At 45.7% G+C, this 27,375-nt stretch overlaps 1 protein-coding gene across 1 annotated transcript in view; it reads left to right on the forward strand.

The window, feature by feature from the left end:
- Positions 1 to 27,375, forward strand: part of HGD (homogentisate 1,2-dioxygenase) — a 247,906-nt gene that overhangs the window by 171,773 nt on the left and 48,758 nt on the right. The window contains exons 8-11 of the mRNA XM_086935628.1: positions 4,189 to 4,268; positions 6,517 to 6,616; positions 13,060 to 13,184; positions 16,777 to 16,881. Coding sequence (XP_086791754.1) covers positions 4,189 to 4,268; positions 6,517 to 6,616; positions 13,060 to 13,184; positions 16,777 to 16,881 — 410 coding nt within the window. The remainder of the gene's footprint in view (positions 1 to 4,188; positions 4,269 to 6,516; positions 6,617 to 13,059; positions 13,185 to 16,776; positions 16,882 to 27,375) is intronic.

A 27,375-nucleotide genomic window follows, 5' to 3' on the forward strand; every position in this document is an offset into this window, starting at 1 on the left:
CCATCACTGTTGGGTTCTAGTTCGCATGATGGCCGTAGGAGATCCGGATTTCAGAGGCATCTTCATAACTGGTCGACTGATCTGAAACCAGAGAATGTTGCTGTTAACCGTGTGACTGGCTGCTGTGCCTGGGTTGATGGATACTCCCATCAGACAGTAGAGTAAGAGAGACATCCAAGTATCTGAGGCAAGAGGCCGCCTAGGCTAGGAGCATGCAGTAGCAAGACAGTGCCAGTTGCTAGTAGACCGTATGTTATACATCTATTACCCCTGCAATGATAGTAAGTCACTGATAGTGGTTCTCACCCTAGATACCTGGTCTGTGTGACCTCCAGAGCATAGGTTGCCTTTGCCCTTCATCTTTCCCCATGAAATAAAGCTTGTGAGATAATATTGGGATATGCTGTGAAATGGTGGATACGCTTCAAAACTAAAAAATGCAACTTTGTTTTCTGTACTCTTATTTTATATGGTTTTTCTCTAGAGTATTATGTTTTGTCACCTTAGAGAGGAGGGAGAACAACTTCAGACACTTGACATTCAACTCTCATTGACCTTTGCAGATATTTGAAGTGGTTTGTGTTAGAGAAACGTACACTCAACAAACAACATTCAAAGCTCCAACACAATGTTGTGCTAAACTTTTATTTAAAAAAGCGACCATGAACTTTCTTGCTTCTGAATAAAATCCATCGTGCTGACACACATTAACCTACCTCTCTTGTATCCATTAAGATTTGAACCAACTATGTTAGTGCAGTAAATATCCAGCACAGTGCTGTGCCTCATCGGGCCAGGCATGGAAAATCGAACTGAGGGCTTGTGCTCATCCAGTTAACCCAATACTTTGGCCTTTTGAGCTCTGAGGGGTCTCTTTCAGTCTCATGGTTGAGACTCTCTTATCCAGTCTCGTGAATGAAACTCTCATCCAGTCTCATGGATGAGGCTCCCCCTTTCAGTCTCCTGGGAGAGGCTGTTGCATCCAGTCTCATGGATGAGGCTCGACAATCCAGTCTCATGGATAAGGCCCTCTCTTATAGTCTCATGGATGAGGTTCTGTCTTCCAGTCTCACGGATGAGGTTGTCTCATCCAGTCTCGTGGTTGATGCTCTCTCATCCAGTCTCATGGATGAGGCTCTCCCATCCAGTCTCATGGATGTGGCTCTCCCATCCAATCTCATGGGTGAGGCTCTCCCATACAGTCTCATGGATGAGGCTCTTCCATCCAGTCTCATGGATGAGGTTCTTTCTTCCAGTCTCATGGATGAGGCTCCCCCTTCCTGTCTCATGGATGAGGCTCTCTCATCCAATCTCATGGATGAGGCTCTCCCATCCAGTCTCATGGATGAGGCTCTCCCATCCAGTCTCATGGATGAGGTTCTCTCATCCAGTCTCATGGATGTGGCTCTCCCATCCAATCTCATGGGTGAGGCTCTCCCATCCAGTCTCATGGATGAGGCTCTCTCTTCCAGTCTCATGGATGAGGCTCTCCCATCCAGTCTCATGGATGAGGCTCTCTCTTCCAGTCTCATGGATGAGGCTCTTCCATCCAGTCTCATGGATGAGGTTCTTTCTTCCAGTCTCATGGATGAGGCTCCCCCTTCCTGTCTCATGGATGAGGCTCTCTCATCCAATCTCATGGATGAGGCTCTCCCATCCAGTCTCATGGATGAGGCTCTCCCATCCAGTCTCATGGATGAGGCTCTCCCATCCAGTCTCATGGATGAGGCTCTCCCATCCAGTCTCATGGATGAGGCTCTCCCATCCAGTCTCACGGACGAGGCTCTCCCATCCAGTCTCACGGACGAGGCTCTCCCATCCAGTATCATGGATGAGGCTCTCCCATACAATCTCATGGTTGAGGCTCTCTCATCCAATCTCATGGATGAGGCTCTCTCATCCAATCTCATTGTTGAGGCTCTCCCATTCAGTCTCATGGATGAGGCTCTCCCATTCAGTCTCATGGATGAGGCTCTCCCTTCCAGTCTCATGGATGAGGCTCTCCCATCCAGCCTCATGGATGAGGTTCTCCCATCCAGCCTCATGGATGAGGCTCTCTCATCCAGTCTCATGGATGAGGCTCTCCCATCCAGTCTCATCGATGAGGTTCTCTCTTCCAGTTTCATGGATGAGGCTCTCTCATCCAGTCTCATGGATGAGGGTCCCCCTTCCAGTCTCATGAATGAGGTTCTCTCATCCAGTCTCATGGATGAGGCTCTCCCATCCAATCTCATGGTTGAGGTTCTCCCTTTCAGTCTCATGGATGAGGCTCTCCCTTCCAGTCCCATGGTTGAGGCTCTCCCATCCAGTCTCATCGATGAGGTTCTCGCTCCCAGTCTCATGGATGAGGTTCTCTCTCCCAGTCTCATGGATGAGGCTCCCCCTTCCAGTCTCATGGATGAGGCTCTACCATCCAGTCTCAAGGATGAGGTTCTCTCTTCCAGTCTCATGGATGAGGCTCTCCCATTCAGTCTCATGGATGAGGTTCTCCCTTTCAGTCTCATGGATGAGGCTCTCCCTTCCAGTCCCATGGTTGAGGCTCTCCCATCCAGTCTCATCGATGAGGTTCTCGCTCCCAGTCTCATGGATGAGGTTCTCTCTCCCAGTCTCATGGATGAGGCTCCCCCTTCCAGTCTCATGGATGAGGCTCTACCATCCAGTCTCATCGATGAGGTTCTCTCTTCCAGTTTCATGGATGAGGCTCTCTCATCCAGTCTCATGGATGAGGGTCCCCCTTCCAGTCTCATGAATGAGGTTCTCTCATCCAGTCTCATGGATGAGGCTCTCCCATCCAATCTCATGGTTGAGGTTCTCCCTTTCAGTCCCATTCTTATCGATGAGGTTCTACTATCCAGTCTCATGGATGAGGTTCTCCCTTCCTGTCTACTCATGGATGAGGCTCTCCCATCCAGTTCCATGTCTCCTCTTCCACTCACTATTCATGCCACCAGCTCCTACCATTCTCTGGTTGTGGTCGTAACAGAACATTTTTGTCAACGCTTTCTATAATGACACAAAAGTCGTATGCACGTCTGGGTAGGACAGGCCATTTCTTCCACTGGGCATTTCCCTGGTGGGCTGGAGTCCTTTGGCCAGTTTTGAAAGCCTAGGGCTGCTCTTGATGGCTCTGTCACTTTTCCTGGAGATAAATTGCTGCAGGCTCATGGAAGCTTCAAGAGAGAGAGACAGAATGGGACGGGGAGATAGAGGGAACAATATCAGAGAGGGAGAGGAGAGGGAGAATGGATGGATGGGAAGAGAGAGATAGCACAAAGAGATGAAGGGAGAGGGCTAGTTTCCGCATTTTTGCCCGGGCTGCTTTTGGTTCTCGAGTCCGGCCTTGATGCACGTTTCTCCTATGTGCACTGGCGGAGTTCTCTTAAATATCACTTCCATGTCCACCGCTCACTTACAGGTTTGTCCACCAGCTTCTGTGAATTGGTTGTGCAAAGGGACAACTTTTCATGACTGCCCTCTTTTTGTGTTACCCCACATATATGGAGTCCTGCAACTTGGTGCTAAGGTTAGGTTTAATCCTAGGTGACTCTTGATGAGTGCACTCAACTTATGCACCCTTTGACCTTCCCTCTACTTCATCATCTGCACCACAGATCCCTCCTCCAGTTCAACCAGGAAAAGAGCTTTAACTGACCAGATGAGATCTTAGATGCTGATAACACAATCACTCTGTTTGTAATCGATTGAAGACATTACTGCAAACCTATATATAGTGGTGCTAGAATTATGGATGCTGGAGCTCCACGGAACCCGCAAGCTCATGGTACCCGTGAACTGTAATTGCTGGTTTAGCACGTGGTGCTTTTTTTTATTTCATGAATCAAACACAACCTGCTCTACAAACCTTTATGGCATTGCAATTGCACAGTTGCTCGTCTTAACAGATAGTGACCCCCTTTGGTATCTAAATGGTGGGAAACCCTGCTTCACGGGGAGCATTGCTAGGACCGGCTAGTCAATAGCTAGCACCACAGTTGGCCAGGAAGAGTGCATTATATAGAAAAGCAGCAGACTTTCGTACCCAACACTGACCATCCAGCACCAGTTTCCATCAAAAGTTGTGTAGTGTTATTAATACTCTTCGCTCCACTAAGGCAATACAAAAGAGCAAAGCAAACAGGTTACTTTTGTATAATGAGTAGTGAGTAGGCCTAACTTTGTCTCTTTTAGTGCCGCAGCAGGGCAAGCTCCTCATTCTGACAGAATTCGGCAAGATGCTGGTGGAGCCCAACGAGATCTGTGTCATTCAGGTGAGATTCGTCTTTGGTTCTCTGAGAAGCCCTTTCCGACTATAGCTTCTTTTCCTGCACCTCCCTTCCCCCACCCCTCCCACCCCCAGCCTGGATCTTCACCTTTCCTTCTTTCCTCATTCACATCTTTCAATATGGCTGGTCAATGAAGTAAACATTGTCTTGGGCCGGTGCTAGTACAGAGAATAGTCAGTAAGAGAAAGTTTATGTGGTGCTCACATCAAACAAACTGCTTGTCTGCTACACTTACCTTTAGTACTTACCACACTTTTTCACACGTCATCATCTTTGACATGCCATCTTCACCTAGTATTTCTTTTTTAATGAAGACAGGAGGCTAATTTTGATTAGTCAAACCCAAAACATGTATTACTAGTTGGTCTACAGTACTAAAAAACTTTATAGGTCCCAACAGGTCAGGTTTGATGTCTGACCTCATGACCCTCCAGACCTGAGTACTTTGTAGGTCCCTCTGAGGCTGGTGTACCCTCCTGCCTAACCTAAAATATCACTCCAAATCCATGTTTTTGCAGATTAAACTGAGAGGTGGCAGCCTTAACTACTTCCCATTGCAACTTTGACATGGACAAGATTATGCTAATTGAGAAAATGTGTTTCTCCCAATCTTCCAAAGTAAATACCTGTGTTTTAGTTAGAGGTATAGGCTCTGGGAACATTCTGAAGGAGAAGAGATTCTTATTGTCTCAGGGGTTCCAACAATCTCTTGATTTCAAGCGCTTCGATTTCGTGTGTTCTATAATGGGCTTGGAGCCAGCCCATTACATACCAAGCGGTAAATGCTGGCCGCGTCCTAGTTTTTCCCTCCCGTCCTTCCGTCCCTGTTACTTCTCCCCTCTAGCACCCTCCTGTCCATGTTTGTTTTTCCCCCTCCAGCAGTAAAAAAAAATATATGAAGCTGTCAACGCTGGTCACTTCATAGCATTTTTAAAAAACGTCTCTGTTACCCAACAATTGCCCCACCTCTCGTTACCCACCCACACCTGATTGCCAAAGCCGCAAGCTCGCCCATAAGCAAGACCTATTGGTTTTGCCAGTGCTTGTTGAATAATGTACCTAATATCCAAAAGTAATGATTTTTTGACGTGGGCTCACATATTTAAAGGCGTATGTCTGTCTGATAGTGACCAGTGCTTGTTCTTCCCAGAATTCCACAGTTCAGGCACCACTTCATTTAGATGGAGCGGGTGTACACAGCTACAGAGACTCCTGAATGTAGGTCTTTTCACTCCCCCCACTCAAGTGTGGGTCTCCTTCCCTTTGAATGTGCAGATGTCTTCCTGCTCTGCAAGTCTGTTCTCCCCTACCTCATTTTTATCAGGTCTTTCTAGCTATGTTGTTTTACCAAAATCAAATTGGGAGCAGAAGTACTATTTCATGACCTCTGACAGATGACGTCATACGAAGAGATTGAAGTAACATTGCAGGGGATAAATGTAACACATTCAGTGCACAATTTCTGAAATGACTAGAACATGAAAAGAATATACAAATGTTATCATCCTTCTTCTCTTCCCTAGTCATGACATTATAGTGAGGGAAGGGGCTACCACCAAGGGCCCGGGGCGGTAGATGTTACAAAGGAGGGTTCTGAGCATCATTTGATTTGAAAATCTGGGTGAACCTACGACTATGAGCTTGTGATGTTCAAATGATGTCTTAAACTCAGTAGTCTCTCTCTTTCATTATGTCTTTTGCAGACACACACACTCCACTCTCAGAGTATGCCTTAACCCTCATTTTTCATGTTTCTGGGTCACAATGTAGAGTGGACAAGAGTACAAGGGAGAGGACACTCACCCGCTAGACTTAACCACAAAGGGTTAGGAAAACTGACCTTGGCCATTGCACAGAGGATATCATGAAGACATCATTAGGACTTGGGCAGCTACAGAACAACTCTTCCCTTCACCTGTAAAATCATGTAGAATGAGGTGGCATACAGCATTGTTTATTTCCAAGTGCTGAAAGCAGGAATGTGGCAGGACGATTCCCAGCAAAGAAAATGGCCTCTACTTGCAGTGAAACCGACCCTCATCCTGTCATTAAAGAAAAAAAGGCCATTAGCCTACCCCAGTACGACACTGGTTAAAGACCATTGACAATGCCAATAGATCTCAAAGGCAAGACCTGTGGGCTACACCAATGCTTGTTTTACTAGTCATGTCAAGAAACAACAAACGTAACTAATTGACATCAATTCTCCATTTTATGTTCCTGCTTTTTTCAGCAAGGAATGCGCTTCAGCGTGGAAGTTTTCGGCGAGACCAGAGGATACATCCTGGAAGTGTACGGGGCCCATTTTGAGCTGCCTGATCTGGGACCTATTGGTAATAATACTTCTGTGTTTTGCAAGCTCCTTGTGGCCCTCATCTTTTCAGATGGATGTTAGGCAGTGCAGGGGGTGACATGGAGGAACTCAGTGTGTTATCGCTGTAGAGAAGCCACATTCTGCCAGGAAACCCAGCAAGAGAGGCACGCGACTCAGTGATTTATGGGTTCTGGCAAAGAGTGTTAGTGAGTCAGTGTCACAAACCTTAGCTATACCATCAAATTTTATTGTACAGAGACCAACAAAATTAGGGATGTCTCTAAATGTGACATCCAGGGCTTTGGTGAACTAGATTTGTTTACTTAAGGAGGAGGTATTCCTCAAGAGAAGGGTTGTCAGTTCTTTCAGGAAGTGGGAGAGGAAAGACCATCCTGAATCTGCCTTGAGATGGAATTCCAGAGTCTGGGTGAAAACCTGGAGAAGGCTTGCCATTGAGGCTTCTCCTTTAGGCCCTTCAGAGTATCCATTGGTGCTGTGTTTGGTAGCGTTTCAAAAACAGCTTAGGAGTTCAGTACTGTCCCAGTGGATAAGAATTAGCACATCAAAAAACGGTAACTCTTGACAAACATAGACATCCTCAACAAAAAGATCAGAAGAGACTCAGAGGATCTTGTGGATTGAGAATGAGTCTGAAAAATATCCTTTATCTTTACATTACTGGAGCAAAGTTACCCCCTTAACCCCAACATGATAAAGCACAATGCTTTACAACCAAAACAAATTTAACTTTTACCTAACATAACACTCTCAGCCGTCACTACATAGACCTGCAGACTGTGATATCAACGGACTCGCATACTAACTCACACATCACCACTGTTTGCAGTGTACTGCACTCTGCAACTGTAACTGTATTGTGCGCATGAGGTGACTTGTGATGTTGTCATGTCAGTGTTACCTTAAGGGCGCGAAATAACTGAACAAGGGTCCCAGGGACATACAAACAAGTTGTAGCATCGCTCTGTTTAAAGAAAATGCTAAGCAAAAACTAGCTAACACTTGGTTCAATTTAGCTCTTGGTTCCTCTTGATCATCAGGATGTTACTGATTTTACTGCATGAAGAAATGAATACTGTTCGAGGCATATGAGCTGCAGATCACACACTATGCATAGATCGCCATCTGGTGTTGGGCAGTTTGCAGTTTATTATTGTCTTGGAAAAGTTTTTGGAAGTCAAGAGATAGGTGACTCCTCCTTTGGACCATAGTGCGCATAGGCATCGACTCTATCTTCAGATTGTTTTTTTCCGCCATCGGGCTTGGATGTGTTCCACGCGTTCCAGCTCGGTATCGTTACCGATTTAACTTTAGACGCGCAATCCTTACCCAATTCTTTGGTATTGTCTCAATGGCGTTTTCCTTTCAACGCGCATCTCTACAAACTTCTACTTTGGTTCCGGTCGTCAAAGCAGGCCTTTGGGCCTAGCTGCGCCATCAGGCCTTCATGGCTCATAGAAAGGACTCGCTTAAAAAAATGTCCTCAATGTGGATCCAAGTTTCCACACGCTGGTCTGCATGAGATGTGTAACCTCTGCCTTTCACCTGAACACGAGACCAAAGACTGTCCGGCTTGTGCCTCTTTCCGCTCCAAGAAAACCATCAGAGATTGTCGAGCTCGAAAAAGCATGGCTCGATCATCGACATCGATACCGGACGACATCTTCGAGGAAGGCATCAATGTACAAGAGCAGGAGCAGATGGAAGAAGGCACCTTCAGTGCCTCCGAAGCCGAGCAGTCCGACGTCCAAGACATCACCCCGGGGCAAGGGGTCGTAGGTACTAACTTGGACCCCTACCCCCCACCCACCCATCTAAAGGCTTTGGTAACACCTTCACCTTCGGGCCTAGATGCACACCATGACAAAACTTCCCACGCCCCGGTAAAGAAGTCTACAATTAAGCCTTCAGGCCACTCTGGACCGAGTCAGCCTACCAGTGGTGCCAAAACTCCATCCTCGACACCGACCAAAGAGAAACTGAAAGTAAAACCAAAAGACAAACCATTGTCTTCATCCGCGCCGAAGCCTGGTTCCACGCCGGCGCATTCGGCACTGAAACCAAAAGACACTCAACCTTCGAATCCGAAAGAATCCCTGGATCCAAGAAAGCCACCGGTTCGGAAACCCACTAGTCAACATTCGGATCTCAAAAAACCATTGGAACCGAAAAAACAACTGTTTCCAAAAACACCCAGCACCTCCAATCCGAATAAAATCATCGGAGCCAACCAAGCAACCGGCTCCAAAGACTCCAACCAAACCTTCGGAATCCATAAAAACCTCCTAAGACCAAACCAAAGGAACATAAAACAACTCCAAAGACTGTGCCACATAAGCATTCGGACCTGAAAAAAGCAGCACCGAAACACCACGCTTTGGAGGAACAGCTTTTTCAACCTGATCCTACACAAAAAACTCTGGTAATAGTCCCAGAAACAGGTTATTTTAGGATTAGTCCTTCCAACAAAAGGAAAATGGACAAACCTACACCATCTCCACTTCTCTTAAAGAAAAGAGACATTGCCACCTCTCCTTTAAGGATCCCTTCTCCACCTCCTCCTCCACAATACATTTTTCCTGTTCCATCTCAAGTACCAATATAATCTCCTCCACCTCCAGATGATGATACCAGTGGTGATGAAGGAGATAATGAACCTCTAGAAAAGCCTATTTATTACATCCCAAATGATCCATGGGAAAATGATGGCACACCAGATGTTCCTGATGTACCACAGGAGGATGTCTATCCATCCAGACCATCCCCTCCAGAGGACACTATAGGTTTCACTCAGCTAATACACAGGGCTGCACAATACCATGGGGTAAACTTACATACAGAACCCATAGAAGAAGACTTCCTCATGGACACTTTTGCAACATCCCAAAGGTCCACCTCTATTCTACCAATGTTAAAAGGGGTAATTAAACGCACTCCTGAAGTCTTTAAAGACCCAGTTAGAGCTAGTCATTAACCCTAGAATAGAAAAGAAGTTCAAGGCTGCCCCAATTGACCCTACATACATTAAGGGACAGCTGCCATTAGATTCCTTAGTTGTTTCAAACGCCAGGAAAAGGGCCAACTCTCAAACATCAGGTGATGCTCCACCGCCTGACTAAGAGTCAAAACTCTAGGACGCATCTGCCAAAAGAACAGCGTCACAAGCAGCCAATATATGGAGGATTGCTAACACACAGGCTTTACTAGCCAGATACGATAGGGCGCACTATGACAAGCTAGAGACCCTACTACAACACCTTATAGATCAATATAAGACAAAAGCCCATGATCGTATACAGGAAGGTAAACTAGTAACTAATACCTCCATTCGGTGTGCTCCAGATGCCTCAGATACAGCCTCCCAAGCCATAAATACCAGTGTCCTTTTACGCAGACATGCCTGGATAAAGATATCAGGGTTTAAGCAAGAGGTTCAGACTACCATACTGAACCAACCCTTTGACCAAGAACACTTATTTGGACCTACGGTGGATTCATCTTTAGAGAAGATGAAAAAATACACTAACACCGCCAAATCAATGGGAGCCTTGCAATCGCAAGCTCCCAGAAGTTCCTTTTGTTGCTCCTCTTATAATGGCGCCTCTAGAGGCTTCTACACAGATAACGCCGCCACTTCATATAAAAGTCCCACACAAACCTCCTCTACTAGAGGTTATTACAGAGGAGGCTACAGGGGCAATAACAGCAAAGGTAGGGGCAATACTTGTACTGCCACCACCTCAAAACAATGACTTCCCATCACTCCCCCGGACCATCCTACTCCAGACGGGGGATGATTAACCCAGTTCTTACCTGTATGGAACAATATCACCACAGACAGGTGGGTGAGACAAAATATCCAATCTGGTTATTGCCTGTAGCTCACTGCCACTCCCCCGAGTATACCACCCAAACAGCGTCCAATGTCAACAGAACATTTAACACTTCTAAAACAAGAGGTGCTTTCCCTACTGCACAAACTTGCAATAGAGGCAGTTCCGCTACACCATCAAAACACAGGAGTTTACTCGCTGTACTTTCTGATTCCAAAGAAGGATGGAACCCTGAGGCCCATCTTAGAACTCAGACCATTAAACCTATACATACAATCAAACCATTTTCACACGGTCACTCTTCAACAAATCTTTCCCCTACTCAAACAAGCCGATTTCCTTGCCACTTTAGATCTCAAGGACACCTACTTCCACATTTCCGTTCACCCTGCTCACAAGAAATATCTTCAGTTTGTAGTGGACGGGCAGCACTAACAATTCAAAATTCTACCATTCGGAGTTACCACAGAACCCAAAGTATTCACAAAATGTCTAGCAGTGGTAGCAGCCCATTTAAGAAGACAACAGATTCATGTCTTCCCATACTTGGACGACTGGCTCATAAAAGCCAAGTCACATACTCGGTGTGTAAGTCTCACACACCACAATCCAATTTCTGCACGACTTAGGGTTTACAGTAAATCACCCAAAGTCTCACCTCCAACCATCCCGTATCCAACAATATCTAGGTGCCACAATAGACACCGCAAAAGGACTTGCATATCCCAATCCAGCCAGGATAGCAAGCATGCAAGCCCTTATAACAAAGTTCCAACTGCAACACTCTCTACCAGCTCGAGTGTTCATGCAACTCATAGGGATGATGGCCTCTTGTATATTCATAGTACCTCACGCGAGACTCCAGATGCGTCCATTACAGGAATGCTTAGCACGTCAGTGGAACCAAGCTCAAGGTCAGTAAACAGATCTGGTGTCGTGGACGGCCGCACACATCACTAACAGCAGGCGCATCGCTCACCGGCTGGGGAGCTCATCTATTACATCACACCATACAGGGCAGGTGGACACCACAGCAAAAGCTACTCCACATCAATCATTTGGAGATACTAGCAATATTTCTGGCATTAAAAGCATTCCAGAAGCACGTATCAAACAAAGCTGTTTTAGTCCCGACGGACAATATAACAGCAATGTATTATCTACAGAAACAAGGCAGAACGCACTCTCTGCAGCTCTCAACTAGCACAGAGCATATGGAGATGGGTAATTCCTCAAAAGATATTCCTCTTAGCCCAACATCTTCCAGGAATACAGAATCCGATGGCAGATCTGTTAAGTCGAAAGACACAACAGATCCACGTGTGGGAACTTCATCCACAAGTCCTTCAATCGATTTTCCAAATGTGGCGGCATCCAGACATAGATCTGGGTGCCCCACATTTAAGCACAAAATGCCCAAGCTTCGCCGCCAGATATCCACACCTGTTACCCAAAGGCAATGTGATATGGATGAATTGGTCAGGCACAATTTCTTACATGGAAAGTTGCTTTTCTTGTGGCTATCACATCTTTCAGAAAATTCAGTGAGCTACAGGCACTAACTATTCAAGAACCATTTTTACAACTCCATCATAACAAAGTGGTTCTCAGAACAAATCCCAAATTCCTTCCAAAGGTTTTTACAACTTTCCATCTCAACCAATCTGTAGAGTTGCCAGTCTTCTTCTCGCAACCACAAACAGTAGCAGAAAGAGCTCTTCATACTTTAGACGTAAAAAGAGCACTTCTTTACTGCATTGATAGAACAAAACCTTTTCGCAAAACAAAACAGCTTTTTGTTTCCTTTTCACCACCACATAAAGGCGATCCCATATCAAAGTCTCGAATTGCATGGTGGATTTTCAAATGTATACAAATTTACTATCACAAAGCAAAACATACTCTTTCTATTCCACCTAAAGCTCATTCCACTCGCAAAATAGGGGCTTTCATTGGATTCTTAGGAAACATTCCCTTAGATGATATCTGCAAAGCAGCTACATGGTCTACACATTCACAAAATACTATTGCGTAGATGTGCAAGCAAAAAAACAAGCTAGTGTGGGCCAGGCTGTATTCAAAACACTATTTCAAACTACTGCAACAGATACAGATGGTCGCCGCTAAAGAGACAGTACTGCTATGCAATCTATGTATGGTGTGTGATCTGCAGCTCATATGTCTCAAACGAAAAATGCTTCTTAAAAGTATGCATCTGTTCTTGGCATGTAGAGATGCAGATTCACACATGCCCACCCACCACCTGCCTTTATCTGTTCCAGTATTATCTTATTTAGATACAACATACATGGACATCTCTTTCTGTTCTCACAAAATTACATAATTTCCCTTCTTGGCGAAAAAACAATCTGAAGATGGAGTCGATGCCCATGCGCACTATTGTCCAAAGGAGGAAGTCGCCTATCTCATGACTTCCAAAGACTTTTCCAAGACAATAACAAACTGCAAACATCCGGGCCCAACACCAGATGGAGATCCATGCATAGTGTGTGAATCTGCAGCTCTGCATGCCAAGAACAGATGCAAACTTAAGTAGCGTTTTCCTTTCTGTGTACCAAATTGGTAATAGAGTCTTTTATGTCATTGTAAGGGGCGAATGGTTTGGCGAACCCCCGGGATTTCTTGGCACCTGTTGCTTGGTATGAAGATCGCCAGGTGAAAGGGGGCTACTCGGTCATCAACAAGTACCAGGGCAAGCTTTTTGCGGCTGAACAGGTAACGAGGTCTGGCATGGGGGATGGAAGGGTTAGGCACTGAGATATTGGGGTGGTCGGAGTGTGTATTGTTGTTTGAGGAGTTACTTTATGCATGATTTGTAGATGTGACCTCCAAGATTGGCAATAGAGTGTTGTGTAGCCCTTGCGTTAAAGGTAGTTCTTGTGGAAATGGGCACATCAGGAGTGGCACTTTTGAAACTAGTAATCCATGGGGTACTGGGAGGATGGTACTGGAAGGGTCTATATTGGTGGTGGTACTGGGTTGGTGGTATTAGGAGCAGCTTTGCATGGGGTGATGATTATTGGAGGGGCTCTATTTGGGTGCTGTTATTGAAAATGGCACTGTTGAAGGTGGTGGTAAGGTGGGTAGTTGGATTGAAAGTGGCAGTACCAGAATGGCTGAATCAGGAATGGTGCGGGAGCAGGTGCTGGTTCTGCAGGTGCTAGTATCAGGGTGGCAGTGTTAGGGTGATTGTGTTGCGATGTGCGCTGTTGCACATAGTAATACTGTGGATCATGGTCTAGGAAATGGCAGTACTAGGGATGGTGGCATTGGGGACGTGTGCTGGTGGAGCTAAAGATACTGGAAGTTGATGCATTGGCAGGTGCACTGTTATGGTGGTGAAACTGTGTTATATTATGGTGGAACAGAAATGTTCGCAATAACAGCATTGTCGTTAATGGTCGTCAATGGTCAGAGACTGCCACATCACAGTGATGGATAACCTGCTTATTGTTTGCTTGGGCTAAGACGGATCCTTGTTTTTTAACCCCTTCGCAGCTGGGAAAATTCCCATGCTGTGCTTAGGGGTGGGGGGCGCGCACAGCGCCCCTCTGCTCATAACGAGGTCAGCTCCTCTTGAGCCACGGTGGTCGTGTGCTCATGACGAGCTGAGCTCGTCATGACCACACCCGTTTCTTTAGAACGTCCGCACAGCAGGGGAATTAGCCCAGCGTGCAAGCGTTCTAAAGGTCATGAAGATCTCAGCTCGTCATGAGCACACGAGCACCGTGGCTCATGACGAGCTGAGCTCCTCATGAGATTCGAAGGTGTTAAGGGTCCAAAGATTAGGGCAACAGGGGGCAGAACTGAACTCCAATAATAAATAAATGTCACAAATAAAACGGCCAGATTATTGGCCTATAAATTAGTTTCTTCAAAGTTTAGTAAAGTTCACTACACCTAACTTGTTGTTTGCTTTAAATTCAATAAAATAGTTCTCCTTGTGTTTGTACTTGGTGGGTACTGAAACAATAGGAACCTTGTGAACTAGTGAGGTTTCAAATTTACCATGGACCAACCTTCATGGATGTTAGAGTTGTGAAGACCAGGATTCAGCCATTTTTGCTCTTCCAAGAGACTTTTGTGACAAAGACCAACAATAAAGGATTTTGTCTCAAAACAAAAGGCACAAATGTACCCTCATGTGTATACCAATGATATCTCTAAATATGTTTTCCCTTTGGCATTAAATACTTGTTGAAAAATAATGACTTCGCAATAATCTCTCTGGGTACCTCTAAAAAAGAGGCTTTCAAGTTGGCAACATGTGGGAACCTATGGCCACCCACTTGGCTCTGACCTTCCAGAAAGAAGAAGCCATATCATAAAGAAAAGATCTGCTATCCCTGCCAGGCACCAGTTCAGAAGGCGTGCACTATGATCAGTATTGTCGAGGCATGCAGATCCCGCCTTCGTCATGGTGGATGCATCGTGACAAGGGCACATACCTGTTCATAGTCTTTGGTTGTAGGGAGTTAGTCAAGGTGCTCAACATCGCAGGTTAAGGACGTCATCCAACTGGAAGGCACGACTGAGCAGCCTTGAAGAATCCCAGGTTCTTGAGATATTAATAGATGAGATATGGCAGCGACTGGACTAAAGTGACAACTAAGTGTAGCAATTACTCAGTCCCTTTATATTTTTTACTTTAACTTGGAACATTCCTTACAGGTAGTTCCATTTTCCCCAAACAGTTGAGTGTGGTTGGGAACTGAACCAGGATCAAAGCATCAAAGCAGGTGCAGGGGGGTAATCATTGCAACAGTTTTCTGTTCTGTAGTTAATTTACACCCTGCTTGATTTCTACATTTCTCTTCAAATAATAATAATAACTTTTTGTGCAGTTTTTTTTAACAACAGCTCACTCGTCCCTATCATTAATTGTCAGTGTTCAGTAATTTCTGGAGAAAATGGCAAAGAAAAACAGCTATACAAACAAGCCCTTGCAATGCAATCGGTCTCGCATTTGTGAAAGTTAGAACTATTGGTGTTGTAAATGATAGAGTTTTTTCACTTATATTTTTTGTTTGTAGAGTGGATGTAGGTTGTTTGTATTGGAATTATGCAGAAGAAGCAACAAATGTGCAAAGAACAAACCTTAATTCTTCAAATTAGCTCGTTTATGAGTACCGCAGTGTGATGCGAAATATATACTCTTTAACGTTTGACTGTACTTAGAGATGTGTAATTGTTGAGTGTACTATTTGATGTGTAATGCCTGAGTGTACATTGTGATGTGTAATGGTTGAGTGTACATTGTGATGTGTAATGGTTGAGTGTATATTGTGATGTGTAATGGTTGAGTGTATATTGTGATGTGTAATGGTTGAGTGTATATTGTGATGTGTAATGCCTGAGTGTATATTGTGATGTGTAATGGTTGAGTGCATATTGTGATGTGTAATGGTTGAGTGTATATTGTGATGTGTAATGGTTGAGTGAACTATTTGACGTGTAATGCCTGAGTGTATAGTGTGATGTGTAATGGTTGAGTGTATATTGTGATGTGTAATGGTTGAGTGTACTATTTGACGTGTAATGCCTGAGTGTATAGTGTGATGTGTAATGGTTGAGTGTACAATGTGATGCGTAATTGTTGAGTGTACCTTGTGATGTGTAATGGTTGAGTGTACTATGTGATGTGTAATGGCTGGGTGTATAAAATGTGATGTGTAATGGTTGAGTGTACTATATGCTGTATAGCGGCTGTGTTTATAATGTGATGTGTAGGGGTTGAGTGTACTCTGTGATGTTTAATGGCCGAGTATACTTTGTGATGTGTACTTGTTGATTGTACTATTTGATGTGTAATGCCTGAGTGTACAGTGTGATGTGTGATGGTTGAGTGTATAGTGTGATGTGTAATGGCTGAGTGTATAATGTGATGTGTAATGGTTGAGTGTACTATGTGCTGTATAGCGGCTGGGTGTATAATATGATGTGTAGTGGTTGAGTGTACTTTGTGATGCTTAATGGGTGAGTGTACAGTGTGATGTGTAATGGTTGCGTGTACTATGTGCTGTATAGCGGCTGTGTGTATAATGTGATCTGTAGTGATTGAGCGTACTTTGTGATGTTTAATGGCTGAGTGTACAGTGTGATGTTTAATGGGTGAGTGTTCAGTGTGATGTGTAATGGTTGCTTGTATAGTGTGATGTGTAATGGCTGAGTGTATAATGTGATTTGTAATGCATGAGTGTACCATGTAATGGCTGGGTGTACAGTGTGATGTGTAATGGGTGAGTGTTCTATATGATTTGTGGCGGGAACCTATGTTTGACCTTTTGATGATGTTACTCTTTTTCAGGATTTCTCCCCATTTAATGTGGTGGCCTGGCATGGAAACTACACACCATACAAGTACAACCTGGCCAACTTTATGGTCATCAACTGTGTTGCCTTTGACCATGCGGTAGGTTCATGGAGAGAGAATAGAATTTGCTTACTCATGGGGGTGTAGCTGTGGTTTCCAATTTCTGTTATTTTCACCAGGACTGTAAAACACTCTACATTGGTATTTGTGAATTGTACAGTACACATCGCTGCTATAGTATATTCCTGTGCTGTGCTGCAATTTTTAAAATCCCATGTTATGTGACAAGGTCAACTCGTCATAAGCACAGTGCAGGTAACACCCATGACGAGTTGACCTTGTCACAAGCATCGAAGGGGTTAACACCATCGCTGCTGCAGCAATTCCCCTCCTGTGCTGCATGATCTCTATTCCCATTGTTCATGACAAGCTCAGCACGTCATCAGCACAGCTCAACCGTGCCTGATGAAGAGCTGAGCTCGTCATGAGCATCAAAGGGGTTTTTAAGCAACATCATGCACGGAGGATGGTACTTCCTGGTAGTTCATTGCTGGTTTGTGAAGACAGAGGATCTGTCTCACAGAGTTCTGCCTCACCCACTCTCAATAGCTGCTTAAGAGTGACCCTTCTTTACATAACATTGATATTGGGTATATCACCTTTCAATATTTGTGCATTTTACTTTTTTTAAATACATTTTTATTAATTTTGGAATGGCAAAGAAAGCAACAAATGCCAAAAAGCAAGGGGACACGATACATTACTTGTACAGCAAATAAAGCAGTACATAGGTGGAGGAGAGCTCCGTGGAGGAAGAATGAAAAGAGGAGCTGGGCTGACAACTCCTATGAGCCAGCAGCTTCAGCCAACCAACCTTGAACGTGGTTCCAAATCTGGGCGAGCTTCCTCCTTCGAGGATGGTTCTCGATTTGCACCATCTCCAATGTGTTTATGCTCAAAAATTCCTGCCACCAAATCCATGGGTCGGGAGGCTCACTAGAAAGGCATAAACGTACCAAAATCAGTCTAACCGCAAGGTTAGAGATGCCATGCAACTTGCCAAAAACAAATTCCCAATACAAACGCAAAATAGAACACGATGCAACACATTAACTGCATTAGCTTCCCACAAACCCATAGCAGTCCTCCGGCTGTAGCTTCTTGACGAAGGGATGGTGCGGTGTATAGTACCAGTCATTGATACATTTGAGGTGATGCACCTTAATACTTCACACATTCAAAGCTTAGTGAGATGACACATTGCTGTGTCAGAGGTTAGCAACCAATACTTCTGTATTGAGCAGATCGCTCCACTTATGTGCCCTCAGCTAGAATGGATCATCCAAATGATCCTTAGAAGACAGATATATTAACTTGTAGACCAGCCACTGTTTCTCTTTATTGGTCCTTTCCTTAAAGGTCCAGGCCAGGGTTATCAGAACACCTTAAATATTCTTCTTTAAGACATAAGATAAAGTTCCAAAGCTGCAGATATCTATAAAAGACTGTATAAGCAAGAGAGAACTGTTGCTGTATATTCCTAAATGAAGATAGAAGACAGAACATCTCCATCAAATAGTTAACCTGAATTCCAGAGGTTAACTCTTCCCCAGGTCTCCCTGAAACCATCATGAATACAATAAGGAAGATTAGGATACGTAAGCTGATTAAACTGGGTGATACCAGAAAATATTTGTTTAAAGGAACCCCAGATGAGGTGAAAAATGTTTTATCGTATTGAGAGTTTGCTTAAAGTATAATGTGTCCACGATGTCCACACTTGGGACTGTCGATTCGCCAAGCGGAAGGAACTCGGTGAACATATGCCCCTGTGGCCACACCCCCAACTCAAAACCAACCGAAGGCATGAATAAAAGGACGCCAAATGATAAAACCTTAGCACCGGAAGTGAGACCCAACCATCTGCCTTAGGCTGTTGCAAGAACTGAACCTTACAGCGAGGCTTCCGATAACACCAAATAAACTTCTTCCATAATGCCTCCACTTTAGTGAGAAAAGCCACTGGGAGAAAAGGTGGGATGCAACAAAAAAGGTAAAAATACAGTGGGAGGATAATCATCTTAGTAAGACTGCAGTGGCCAATTAGGCCCAGATGAAAACAATTCTATTTAGAAAAAACTTCCCATAATTATTCTCTAGAATCTCCGAGATGTTAATAGTTAGGTTGCCCCCAAGATACACCAAGGACTTTACCCATCTGCCATCCTGACCAAGAGGAGCCACATTGGATAAGATTTGAGTTTAACTTGTAACCTGAGACTACTTCCAATTATTGGGCCACTACAACTACTGCGCCGTAGGCCTCTTAGCGGAGCAGGGGTCAAGACAGCAATTTCATCCGTGTAGGCCAGGATTTTAACTTCAGAGTTATGCAGTCTCAGAGACTGTATCTCTTCCAACGGTTTAGGAGATTAAGTAAACGGTTCTATATATAATACGAATGACTGAGGGGGAAGAGGGCACCCCTGCCAGGTACCGTAGAGATTAGAAATGATATCTGATGATAAGTCAGCGCTGCGGATCCTTGCCTTAAGACTAGAGTAGAGGCGCCTCACTCTAGAGACAAAGACTGAGTCTGAGCTGGTGGACTCCATGATCCCCCAAAGGAATGGCCAGGAAACCTGATCGAAGCCCTTCTCAGCATCCAAACAAATGATACCAACATCCCCCCACCAAAAGAGGCCACCTCCAGGGCCGGTATAGCCGTATTGGCATGCAATGTTGTGTCCCAGCCTGGGATGAAGCTTTGCTGGCTTGGGTCCACCAATTCTGAGATGATAATGATAATGTATAGCTAATTGTCGAGAACGAGCATATAGATCTTAGAAACAGTGTTAATTAAAATATTGGGTAATTGACAATATTAGTGTCCCTCCAGGACTCGGGGACCTGGTCAGACAAATCACAAAAATTAAATAAATCCGTTAACACTGGAGCCAGAGTCTGTGATAAGATGGCATAAAACTCTAACGGTATCGGGTCGAGACCCAAAGCCTTTCCGCTGGCAAGAGAGCCAACGGCATTTTCGACCTCCAGAAGGGTTAAGGGTGCCTCTAATTTGGAGCGCTGGATAGGAGTCACCTTACAATCAAAATGTTGCTCAATGAATCAAAATATGTCCTCGTGGAAGAGAAACAGTTCTCAGTATAGAGATCTGGGTTGAACAAACGGAGCACGTCACAACTGGATTGATCATAAGATCCCCGTTCTCATCCCTGATCTGCTGGATGGTATTAAAACTAGAACTGTCTCTTACTCTAATGGAAACAATTTACCCCGTGTCTTCACTGTTTTCAAAGTAAGTCATCTGCCTTGGCGCTTTCATTTTTGACCTCCTTGTCCCAAATTTGTTTTCTGAGTGAGGTTCTGAGGGCAATAAACTGCTCCAGGAACCGATCGGCCCGAGGCCCCTCGCGCACCATAATACTGTATCCCAGATTGGATTCCAAGGAGGCAAGAGTCTGTTGTGTCACGATTTCCTCCATCACTGCCATTGACAGGAGGGGAATTAAAGAGTTTGTCCGAGGCATGAAGCCCTGAGGGCATCCCAGACCACAGGGAGTGGTGATGAGCCAATGTTATAGTCAAGGTACTCTCTTAGGCGGGCATTCATAGAGCTAACATAGCCACCTCATTTATGCGTTTTTATATAGCGCGGACTTAACCCGAAGGTGTCCGAGCGCTTCACAATGGGAACGTTAATGATACATGAGGAGAAAATTACAAGTGAACAAATTACAAAAGCAAACGTTAAGTTACATGAGGCAAAAGGGACAATTCTGACCAAATAAAATACAAGAGTTAGCAAACGGTGCATTACAGGAGGAAAAAAAGTGACATGTGTGCAAGTTACAAAGGCGTACAAAGTACAAGTAGAGGTATAATACTTCAATAAATGGCAGACACTCAAACACAAGAACAAACATTACATAGGCAATGGTGGCACTTGTGCAAGTATCTAAAGCAAACAAAATGAAGGAGGTAGCAAACAGTGTGTTACAAAAGAAAAGTGACGTGTGCATGTTACAAAAGAGTACCAAACACAGGTAGAAGGATAATACTGCAATAAATGGTAGACCACTCAACACCACTCTTAAACCACAAGAACACACTGGGAAGGCACTTCCATAGTCATGGAGAATAGAATTTTCTATAATGGAAGGTCCAGTTTCGAGAACCTGATCCCTGAGTGAGCTTCCCAAGTTGAATAAACAGAGACAAAGGGTTGTGGTCCGACAAGACCCTCAGATTAAGAATATTCTTTTAAGAGTATTAATAACCAGGAACATATCTAACCTTGACATAGCTTTATGAGTAGCAGAATAAAACATATATCCCTGTTTATTAGGGCACTTAAAGCGCCAAAGATCTGCCAGAGCATATGAGGAGATCAGCTGATGCAAAGCCCCTGAGCCCATGCTTGCCCCGGGTGGACCTAGTCATCATAAAACTGCGTGGGTGATGCAAACTAGGATGCCTAGTCCCTGTTAGGAAATAGTGCCACATTGAACTTGCCGCAAGTGATATAATGTGGAGCCTAGAGATGCCACATTTTCGACAAAATAAAATCCTTAACCTTCCAGTCGCATTTATGCATTTGATAACACTTTTTAGGTGAAAAGCTACATGAGGGATAAATGTTCTACATTTTTGGTGATTAGCTGCCATTTTTACTTCTGATTTATGAAGCAAAACTAATAATAAAATAATAGTGTAGCGCAGTGTTTCCCAAACTGTTGGTGTTGCACGCTGATATCTGGTTACTCATGAAAATCCAAGAAATAATTGCAGATGCCTTCAAAATCTATATTTAATTTGTCACATTTGCAAAGCTTCAAAGATAGAGGTCAAATTCCAGCAGCGACCTCAAATGCATCCTGTTCAACACCCGCTCTGTCCACAGACACGCCGTTGAGCTCTGGAACCTGCTCGACACAACCTCTACAGACATCGCCTTCCTCACTGAAACATGGATGAACGCCTCCTCAGCCCCCGACATCGCCATCGCCATCCCGGATGGATACAAGTTCATCAGGAGGGACCGCGTCAACCAGACCAGAGGAGGAATCGCCATCGTCCACAAGAACACCATCCGCATCACGACCGACGCCGTCAACACCTTCACCGCCGCCGAACACCTCCACTTCCAGATTCACACCAACCCAAAGACGACCCTCAGAGGCACCCTCATCTACAGACCCCCGGGACCACGCGCACATTTTAGCTAAGACATCGCAGACTTCATCAGCCCACACGCCCTCCCCTCCGCCGACTACATCCTCCTAGGGGACCTCAACTTCCACCTGGAGAACAGCAAGGACCGCAACACCGTCACCCTGCTGGACAACCTCGCCAACCTCGGACTCAAGCAACTGGTCAACACCCCCACCCACTACGCCGGCCACACGCTTGATCCCGTCTTCTCATCCAGCAAGCACATCGCCTTCAGCCACTCCACCGGACTCCAGTGGACCGACCACAGCTGCGTCCACTTCAGCCTCAGAAGAACCACAACCCACCACCACGCGCAACAGGCTCCTCACAGAAGCTGGAGCAAGATCACTGCCGACCAGCTCTCCACCTCCCTCAGCCAAAATCCACCGGCCAGCACACCGGACCCCAACGAAGCGGCCCGCAACTTCACGCAGGGGCTGACCGCCTGTGCCGATGACCTCGCACCACTGAAGAACCCTCCCAGCAGACCCAGAAGCAAGAAGGCCCCCTGGTTCACCGACGAACTGAAGGACTCCAAGAAGACCTGCCGTACCCTCGAGAAAGCCTGGCTCCTCGACCGGACCACTGACAACATGACCGCCCTCAAACTCGCGACCCGCAAGCACCACCAGCTCATCCGCACCACCAAGAAGAAATCACTTAAGGACCGACTGGACAACAACGCCCACGACAGCAAGGAACTCTTCAGCATCGTCAAGGAGTTCTCCAACCCCAGCACCGGCAACACCGACATCACCCCTTCACAAGATCTCTGCGACTCCCTCGCTTCATTCTTCCACCGCAAGATTGCCGACATCCACAACAGCTTCGGCGCACCATCCACGCTCCCAACCGTCGAACCAACGCACCCCACCGCCACCCTCCGCACCTGGACCACGGTGACCACCGAAGACACAGCCCGCGCGATGAACACCATCCACTCCGGATCCCCGATTGACCCCTGCCCCCACCACGTCTTCAACAAGGCCGACTCCACCATCGCACCCCAACTCCGAGACGTCATCAACACCTCCTTCGACACCGCTACCTTCTCGGAGAGCTGGAAGCACGCCGAGCTCCGCGCCCTACTAAAGAAACCAACAGCGGACCCCACCGACCTCAAAAACATCCGCCCCATCTCGCTCCTCCCTTTTCCTGCCAAAGTCATAGAGAAGATCGTCAACAGACAACTTGCCGCCTTCCTCGAGACGAATGGATCCCTCGACCCCTCGCAGTCCGGTTTCATGGCCAACCACAGCACCGAGACTGCCCTCATCGCAGCCACCGACGACATCCGAGCCCTGCTCGACAACGGGGAAACAGCAGCACTCGTCCTCCTGGACCTCTTCCGCAGCATTCGACACGGTCTGCCACCGCACCCTAGTCCAACGCCTCAGCAACACCGGCATCCAAGGGAAGGCACTGAAGTGGATCATCTCGTTCCTCGCCGGAAGAACACAGAGAGTCCGCCTCCCCCCGTTTCGATCCGAGGCCACTGAAGTCATCTGCGGCGTCCCGCAAGGATCATCACTCAGCCCCACCCTCTTCAACGTCTACATGAGACCTCTCGCCACCATCGCACGCCAACACAACCTCAATATCATCTCATATGCCGACGACACCCAGCTGATCCTCTCCCTCACCGGAGACCCCGACACCGCCAGAACCAGCCTCCACGAAGGGATGAAAGACGTCGCCGATTGGATGTAGAACAGCCGCCTGAAACTGAACTCAGACAAGACGGAAGTCCTCATCCTGGGACCATCACCCTCCGCCTGGGACGACTCCTGGTGGCCCCCAGCCCTGGGCACCGCCCCCAAACCTACAGACCACGCACGCAACCTGGGCTTCATCCTGGACTCCTCCCTCTCGATGACCAGACAAGTCAACGCCGTCTCCTCTTCATGCTTTCACACCCTCCGCATGCTCCGCAAGATCTTCCGATGGATCCCGACCGAAACCAGGAAGACAGTCAACCAGGCCCTCGTCACAAGCCGACTGGACTACGGGAACACCCTCTACGCCGGAACCACAGCCAAGCTACAGAAAAGAATCCAACGCATCCAGAACGCCTCCGCCCGACGCATCCTGGACATCCCCCGACGCAACCACATATCCGGCCACCAGAAGGACCTGCACTGGCTCCCCGTCAGCAAGAGGATCACGTTCAGGCTCCTCACCCTCGCACACAAGTCTCTCCACGACCTGGGCCCCAAGTACCTCAACGACCGCCTGACCTTCCACACACCCACTCGCCAGCTACGGTCTGCCAGTCTAACCCTCGCCACCGTACCACGCATCCGAAGAGCCACCGCCGGAGGCAGATCCTTCTCCTACCTGGCGGCCAAGACATGGAACTCCCTCCCCATCCACCTTCGGCTGACCCAGGACCACCTCTCTTTCAGGAAGCAACTGAAGACCTGGCTGTTCGAGCAGTAGCGGACCCCTTCCCCAAGCGCCTTGAGACACTTCCGGGTGAGTAGCGCGGTATACAAATGTCGTGATTGATTGATTGATTGAAATTTCAGGCTATGTCTTCTGACAAATTGCTGCTTATTTGGTGTTTACCAACGCATCTCATTTTCCAGCGAGACAAAAAAAAGTAGAGTGAATTATATGACAATCTTGCTGGGGTACAAATAGTCTGAAAGGAAATGCAGTAACATGTCATGTTTTTCTTGTAATACACAACAAAATGTAAATACCTGTAAATGAACTGTACACATTCAGCAGTTAGGAAAGCAAAAATGAAGCACATTTTTTGTAATTCCTAACTGTGATGTAAGCTAAGATTTTAATAGGCTCAAAACAAATCAAAACACTTTACTTGGTGATGCACAAATGATAAATATTCACTGAAACCGGATTTCCACACACCATTTGTGTGCAATATAGTTGTATTAGTAAAACTATATGTGCAAATTTAGTGCCCATTTCAATAGCAAACGTGCTGTCTGTAAATGAAAGAACGCTGCCACAAAAAACTTTAGTTACATTAAATAATTGCATAATCGTGGCTAGTAAAGCTAGGTGGGTCGCGAAAGTTTGTCCTTCTAAAAAGTGGAGCATGATTCTGAAACATGTGGGATGCACCGGCTGTAGTTTGAACTCTCTATTGGATTGGATGACTCTTAAGGAGGTTCACAGATGGAGGTTAGACTTCTTCAACTTGGTTCTGTTATAGAGGGACATTCTATGCATGCCCCAGGATTCTGTGATTAGATCTGGAAATGTAAATTGTTTCCTACTCTAGTTGGTCCTGGAATAGGACTCCCCATGGGATGTTGTCAGGAACACACAGGGCACCTCACCTCTGGAACATTCTTCTGATTTTCCAAGGCTGTTGTAGGCAGCAAATCTGCTTTACATTAGTGAACAAGGTGGAATTGGTGATTTATAACAGTTCACCCACATTTCATCAGAAAGTGCAGCTGGTATGAAGATTTTGTTATTAACAAAAATACCAGTTAATTCTGCCCAAGCTGTGCTGAGGCATGGACGTAAATTGCTCTTTAAAACTTACAAGTATCACGTACAAAGCAGTCCACCTAAACATGAATTGGACAAAAACTTCACGTTTCTGGAGGCACATACACTTCCAGAAGCAAGAGAAGTAGTTCCACAGGCTATGTATGTTATGAAGAGATATAGCAAGCAAGCTTTCTCCATAGCTGCCCCAAAACTGTAAGTTCTCGGCCCTCTGCATTAAGAAGGCAGCCACCTTCAACATTTTCAAGGCGAAACTCAGAACATTCCTGCTTACGAGAACACGCCAACTGATAACTCTCTGTAATATAACTTCACGTCCAGGTCGACATCGCTGCCACTTACGTCCACACCACCACTGCAACGTGTAATATTATGCAGTCAGCTCATGCCCTTAAGTAGGTCACATTCGCTGCACCTGGACTCTAGCCACCTTAATTCTTTTGCCAAGGTGAGCAGCGCATGGGCTGCGCCGCTAGGCGAGACCTAAAAAGACCACAAGAAGAAAACATGATTAGTAAAGTAATGAGTGTCAATTTGACACTCATTACTTTACTAATCATGTTTTCTTCTTGTGGTCTTTTTAGGTCTCGCCTAGCGACGCAGGCCATGCGCTGCTCGCCTTGGCAAAACAATTACGGTGACTAGAGTCCAGGTGCAGCGAATGTGACCTACTTAAGGACATGAGCTGACTGCATAATATTACACATTGCAATAACACAGGTCACTTCTGAAGTAGTTCTGAGTTGGCGTTAGTAAGGTTGTTACATATTATGGATTTAGAATGACAGTCTTTCGGCTTTTATGAGAAAAATAATGTTAACTTTTGTATATTGTCCGCATCTTTTGCAACTCGTCATGCAGTGAAGCATGCAGAATGTTGACTGCGCAACAGCTATCCGCAGAATATGACCAGTACAATATGTCTTCAATAACAATTCTGCCAGTGAGCTCCTCTAGTCACTTAATGCATTTAAACCATCAAGAGGGGCCCACACACTTCAGAACTCTTCAATGGTTCCCAAGTGAAGCCAAAACAGAATTCAAAGGGCCCTGAAGAAAGAGCTCGAACGCAGCAACCCCTGCCTACTACCACGCAAAAGACGTACACCCTGCTCCAGAGGCATCTCTTCCGTTGCGGGTGAAGTGACACCTGGCCCCAGATGTGGATCATGTCCCTGCTTACCACTTATGGCTCCATTTTTCACACAAGCTGGTGGGTATAGGTGCCCAAATTTTAGGGCTCTTTGAACATATCAGAGACTTTAGCCAAATTCTGTCTGTCACTTGTGGCTGATGCATTCACGTTTAATATGGACTTCTCTTCCTCGATCAGATGGTCGATGGCATCGCAAGTGCAGTTCCTGGAAACAGTTATGAGAGGACTAGCTTTATTCTTTGCAGGTTTTCACTCGTGAGGGGTTTTGAGGCTTCCGTCGCTTGTCCATCCTAGCAGTAACAGTCACTAACAAACATTTGCAATGCAATAGGTCTCGCAATTGCGAGAGTTTGAGCTTTTTACATTGTAAATGACAATGCTTTTTAGCTATGTGTTGGTTTTTAAAACATAAATAAAAGGCATTATTATTTACATGCCAATAGCTCAAACTCTCGCAAATGTGAGACCTATTGCATTGCAAATGCTTGTTTTAGTTCAGTCTGCTTCCTTTTGCATGTAATGTAAAAAAGTTTCACAGTGTCCTATCTACCTCTTGCTTTTTGCAGCAATTTTTCATAGTTTTTTTCATCAGTAATGTTTTAAAGAATGCATCCACGCAAATACTGTACCCTTGCTCTCCTGCGCTTTGATGCCCAAGCCCATGCTCTACAAAGCTATGTAAATAAATGGTGTTGGGCCCAAGAGTCTTAACT

The sequence above is a fragment of the Lissotriton vulgaris genome, chromosome 8 (genome assembly GCF_964263255.1).
Source record: "Lissotriton vulgaris chromosome 8, aLisVul1.2, whole genome shotgun sequence".
Taxonomy (NCBI): Eukaryota; Metazoa; Chordata; class Amphibia; order Caudata; family Salamandridae; genus Lissotriton; species Lissotriton vulgaris.